Consider the following 6,000-nt stretch of genomic DNA (forward strand, 5'->3'; position numbering starts at 1 on the left):
GCTTGTCAAGCAAGGAAGGTGCATATGGAGAGGCAGCAGCATCATCGAAAATGTCTACTAGATCGCACAGAATTAACGAGGATTGGACGATTACAGCAAAAATAATGATCACAATTATTTTGATTGATACTGAAATCACGGTTAATAAAATCATTATTCATGAATTTGAAAACATTACTATTTATTGAATTACCAATACCCAACTTTAGACATAATTTAAAAAGAACACCTGTGTAAAGAATAACAAGTAAAATAATAATAGTAACAACAAAAAAACAAAATTACAATAGCAATATGTAAAAATAAAATCCAGTTTAAGTTTATTTGAATTCCGCTTTTTACCTTTTACACTCTATTTACCCCCATAAAGTGTGTGCTTTTTGTGTCATGAATACAACTTGACATTTCCGTTAATTAAATGCAAAAATCCTCACATGCAATACATCTTTGGACAATTTTGACCAGTATAGGTCAGAGCATAATCATGTTGTTAATGTATCAATAATGTACATTACACTTGTGTAAGGTACTTATTTGAAACCTTTATTTTGTTGGTGCAGTCAGACTAGATGTTGTGCACAGCCTTATTATTGTAAAGGTGGGGGAAGTGTGCTAGTGTTCGGAGCCTGATGGGTAAGGAGACAACTTGAGGCTATTTAAAAAAAAAAAAAAAGAGCAAGCTTCTCAAGTTTTGACTGTTGTCCTGTTTGTACATTGATCTTACATGGATGATGTCTTTCACAACAACACAAGCAGATGATGAAATGTGTTGTGGGTGTATGTGTTGTTCCTGCAAACTTTACCTCATTATTTTAGTCTGTGTTTCAACCAGCCGTCTCACATTGTCCAATTCAGAACGGGGCGGTTGAGTGTTTTTGGCATGAATGAGCTGTACCGAACAAATTATTTTCCCAAATAAATCAATCAATGTTTACTTATATAGCCCTAATTCACTAGTGTCTCAAAGGGCTGAACAAACCACAACACAAACCACTACGACATCCTCGGTAGGCCCACATAAGGGCAAGGAAAACTCACACTCAGTGGGACGTCGGTGACAATGATGACATTTTCCCTCACAATGAAAGCATTTCCCTCACATTTATGCCAATGTCCTTAATATACTTTCAAAAAAATATATTTTTTATTAATATACACACACAAATACCAAAAATTGGTACCGTTTTCATTTCCCTGGTACCCGGAATTAGCACCGTATCGGTTTAAATGTAAACAATACCCATCCCTGCTGACTATAGACCTCAAAGAGAATAATGAAGAAAGATCAATGATGAACACTATTGATTTTCAATTAGCAAAATTAAAGCAGTCCTTTACCGATGTTAGGTGGGCTCCCATAGATGATGGGGGGCTCTGGTGGTCGTCCACAGTGAAGTGCAGCCAGTGCAGAAGCCTTCCATACTACATGTTTGCAACCTTGAGCAACACAACAACAAAAGTATATTTGTTTTAAGAATTTGGGAACCTTAAAATGTGTGCATTCACTCACTCTTATTGGTGCGGAGAAGATTCTGTCGGCCTGCCCCCAGCAGGCTAGTAAGTCCCGGAATGCTGGCCGGGACATCCCGCTCGAGTAGCGGACACACTCTGGAGCACACCTGCAGCAGGTGGTCTGGAGCGATGTGCTGGTGAAGCTTCACCTGCATACAAACACACATGGTCATCTTGCAGACCATTGTTTGTATAGACAAACACTTCAGCAAAAAGGCCATGAAAGATTTTTTTTTTTTTTGTAAGAACTTTCAAGAAAGTGTCACGTGGTAAAGACACTTACCAATGAAAATGCATATGGTACCTCTTAAAATACACCCAGTTAATTTAAAACTCGCTCCACACAAAAATTCAACAAGTTTTGCAATGCAACGGTTTCATGAATTCAACAAAACAAAACACCCACCATGGTCCCTATTGTACACACCTTTCATGAGGACAATTTCAAAGTCAAATCCCAAACACTTCCAGAACACCACAGCTATGATGAATTGTGTTTAAATATGTTCAAACTTATTTTTGTTCCTTCAAAAGACATGGCATTATGCTGAAATGCAAAAAATATTTGCTTCATTATCGAGAGAAGACATTAAAAAGGAGGCAATATGAACATTAGCCTTTTTTTTTCATAAAAATTCAAAGACACACTGATACTTGGAAAAGCAGATATTTAAAAATAACAACTTTGTACAGAACACATTTATCGATTCGGCCTCAGGAAATACAATTAGTAGGGTGTTCGTATGTGTAAGTATAAATTGAACTTCTGGTAAGATATTGTGTATTTTGTATGGGGGCTCAAAAAAATCAATTCATTTGTAAATCGCAATAATGATTTATTCTGATTCTAAATCAATTTATAAATTTCAAAAATAGATTGCATCTTTTATTTTACTTACGCTAACTTCTTTCAAGAATCCTTTTTAAAAGAAAAAAAAAATTGACATTATTATTACTACTGTTGCTTCGATTTTGAATCTTAATTGTCACCCCAAGAATCTGGATTGAATCATGAGGTGACTAAAGAGCCTCACCTCTATAATACTTTGTGTTGCATGCTTAACAGAAACTGTAATTATTCAAAAGCTAATTAATTACCTTCGATTGTACACTAAAAATCTGTATAAACAGTTCTTAATAATAACATTTGCATGGACCTGTGTGTACTATATATGTGAAGTGTACACTGCAGGTAGTATATACAGAGTGAGTCACTCATCTAAAAGCTATAGCTGCTATATATCGAAACTGTCACAGTAACAGATGACCTTACAATACGCGTTTGCAAACAAAATGCCTCATTCGCAAACAATGATACATTTAATATAAGGATGCTTTTAAATAGTACATTGTACACTACTGAGCCTAACATGACCTTCTGCAATTAAAGCAAGCAGTGTGAAGCATAGTGTGTTCTTAGTTCAATATGAACACGTTTAAATTAGACATGCAGCAGTGGGCAATGCTGATATAAACACACACACACACACACACACACACACACCTATCAGCGCATCTTCTGCAACACACGCACACACACAATTAATGACTGCCTATAATGACATCAAACATCATTGCTGGTACAGGACATGTGATTAGCATTTCTAAGCACACATCCCAGCGCCTCACACAGCCATTATATATGTACACAACCACTCACATATTCAGAACACGTTGTGAAGCCAAAACCAATTTGCACCACATTACACATCTTTAGAATTCCAAGTGTTGCAAACATGCAAACATATATTATTCTAAATACATCATGAAATGAATTTCATGGAGAAATGTTTGTGTGGATTTATCATTTAGTCAAAAATAAATATGTATAAACTACATTGCCTGTGTTCTTTTAATAATGTGCTTAAAAATGCTAATAAAGCACGCAACTAATTAATTTGCAATAATTAGTTAGCCCCAATTAATAGTTTTAATTAATTCACCCATGTGTCCTCCCTAAATTCTGAACCATCTTGTGCAACAGCAAAGAAAAATAATTAAATATAAGAATAACTTATTCATGTGTACAAACATCACATAACCATTAGTCCAAAGCATTTAACAAAAAAACAATAGTGGCAATGTTTTAGATACAATAGAAAATACAGTATTATTAGAATGGAGGCAGGCTTGAGTGGCAGGGAGTGGGGGGGCATACAGTAGGACAGAGCACATGCACCGAGGAAAAAAATATACTTTAAAATTCCACTTGTACACAATTTCATGTAACTATTCATATAAAATGTGCATATGTTGGTGTATGAGCACTGCAAGCATGCATGCAAAATATTGCACTGGAAATTGTTCAAATGTAATTTTTAAATATTAATGAATTAAATAGTATTTCATAGTAAATGGTGTGGATTGCACATGTCAATATGCTGGCAAATGTATGAGCACCTAAGAGGAGCATCCATTCACTCCACGCCCCTGTGCACCCTACAGATAGCATTTGGTACGTTTTAATTAGGGCATTAATTGATTATTTAGTATTGTGGATACAATAGTTGCACATTACCTCGCATCATCTTGTGGCATACCTCCACTTTCAGGTCAAAAAAGGAAAAGTAAAAAAGAAGAAAAACCATCCTCAACGACAAAGTTTTGCAGCCTGGGAAGCTCCACATCAGGATTTAATCCAATTACTGTTTACATTCAGATGAAAAACGTTCCTGTTTCCCAGCAGCAGGAGTGTTGTTGTGTTCGGAGCGGGGCAGCAGCGCCTCCACTCCAGGCTGGAGTGTTGCAGGGAGTCCCTCCCCCGGATCCACCGGGCTCTCGCAGCCACAACGCCAGTGACGTATCAACAATTCCACACACTTTTTAACTTAACCTTTCCTTTCAGGACACAACCTGCACTCGGGAGGACAGGCCAATGACCAACCCCCCACTTAATGCACAACTATCTGCATTTCGTTTGTCAAATTGAAAAAAATACTTATTTCTTCCGAACATCTGATTGGAAAAAATGCGGGAAATTCAATTTCTAAAGTTGCTGTGTAAAAGTTTCTCCCTTGCTGAGAGAGGCTGCCTTACCAAATTGTCATATGTCCCGGGGTGGTCCTGCCCGGTCCAGTCCAGCCTTTTGGGCAGCAGCTACCAGGGAAACAAGAATATTGTGAAATAACCATAAAAGCATGAAGAGTACTCATGAAACGTATAAGGATGTGTTGAGTTTTAAAAAGCGACATTGCAGCAGCTTAACACAGCCCTTACCTCCTGATCCTCCACCTCCCTTATCAGCGTCTGGAAACGGGGTTAAAAAGACAAGATTACGCCTTATGGTCGCCTCTGGTGTTTTGTAAAGTAGAACACAATTGATCAGAACCAACCTGGGCTGCTTTTTGGCACGGCCCTGCCTCCAGAAAGCGGGCGATTAGGAAGTAGAGCTCTGGTGTGGTCGCGGGCGGAGAGAAGATCGCACAGGGTTACCGATTTCGTCGGCGTGGGAGAAAAGGGGGACATTAACGACAACCTTGGCGCATTTTCTCCCGAGCTCCACTACTTACCAGAAGTTAGCCGTGCCATGTGATGGCTATCCGAAGCCATGTTTTGTCGAGGAGGGCAGCAGCGCCGGAGCCGGGCCGCTCGGTGTCGGTATCGGTAGCTGCCCTGTAGCTGTCACTGTTTATCCACCAGGAAGAGGCTGCCTCCATTCAACACCACAGAAAACAGGCCCGGCTCCCTTTGACGTGCTCCTCCGCTCGGCGCCAAGTCTAGTGCGCATGAAACGGTTTAGATCACTAAACACCGCAAGCAACCTCTGAAAAATAACCCTACTCACATGTCACAATCGCGTGTGTGTTAATGCTATTTTTAATGGTGGACTTTGACGAAAATGTGGGTGTTTTTGTCCAAATCCCCCTCCCCCTCTAAGGAGCAAAAAACGCGGAAGGATATTTAGCAGTGTGTGTTCACCGCTGTAGGAGAAGACAGTAATGGCAGCCGTCTCGTCGTGGATACGTTGCTAAAGTGCTCGCTGTTTTTACGGCATTTGATGCGTTAATAACGACCAGTTCACCATCTTGTACATTTAATCTGGACATTTTGGACGTCATATTAGGATCCTGAGTCCACGTGCGAGAGGACTCGTCTATAGCCGCGAAGCTAGCTCTTGCTCCTTACAAAAAACAACATGGCTGTGTTGTTATTTTCTTTTTAAACGTTGATAATTCCCTGCGAACACACACACAAGCGCTCCGGGAGACGCCTCAGTGTGGAAGACGTCCATGCACGTCTCTTCCGAATGCCGCCTGGCTGTAAAATGGGGGAAGGGTTGTTAGTGGAGGGGGCAATGCAGCCTAATGAAGGAAAGCATGTAAGTTAGTGGAATTCCATGGAAACGACACATTTGGACAACATTGTGACAATAACAGCACAAATATGAAGACCGCTCACTTCTCTGGGATGACCCAAAAGCAGCTTAATTTATTACAAAGTCCATGAAAAACACACTGAGGAGCGATCCAAAAATCTATTGTATCAAGT

General features: G+C 39.5%; 1 protein-coding gene across 2 annotated transcripts in view; it reads right to left on the reverse strand.

Moving 5' to 3' along the window:
- Window positions 1–5,777, reverse strand: part of phip (pleckstrin homology domain interacting protein) — a 44,906-nt gene extending 39,129 nt beyond the window's left edge. For both annotated transcript variants that reach the window (XM_061900973.1, XM_061900972.1), the window contains exons 1-7: window positions 5,297–5,777; window positions 5,022–5,228; window positions 4,845–4,903; window positions 4,729–4,758; window positions 4,549–4,608; window positions 1,511–1,661; window positions 1,339–1,437 (exon numbers count right to left, since the gene is read on the reverse strand). In XM_061900973.1, the coding sequence (XP_061756957.1) occupies window positions 1,339–1,437; window positions 1,511–1,661; window positions 4,549–4,608; window positions 4,729–4,758; window positions 4,845–4,903; window positions 5,022–5,061 (439 nt within the window). In that variant the 5' untranslated portion in view covers window positions 5,062–5,228; window positions 5,297–5,777. The remainder of the gene's footprint in view (window positions 1–1,338; window positions 1,438–1,510; window positions 1,662–4,548; window positions 4,609–4,728; window positions 4,759–4,844; window positions 4,904–5,021; window positions 5,229–5,296) is intronic.
- Window positions 5,778–6,000: the final 223 nt, after the last annotated feature.

Source organism: Nerophis ophidion, linkage group LG05 (genome assembly GCF_033978795.1).
Source record: "Nerophis ophidion isolate RoL-2023_Sa linkage group LG05, RoL_Noph_v1.0, whole genome shotgun sequence".
Taxonomy (NCBI): domain Eukaryota; kingdom Metazoa; phylum Chordata; class Actinopteri; order Syngnathiformes; family Syngnathidae; genus Nerophis; species Nerophis ophidion.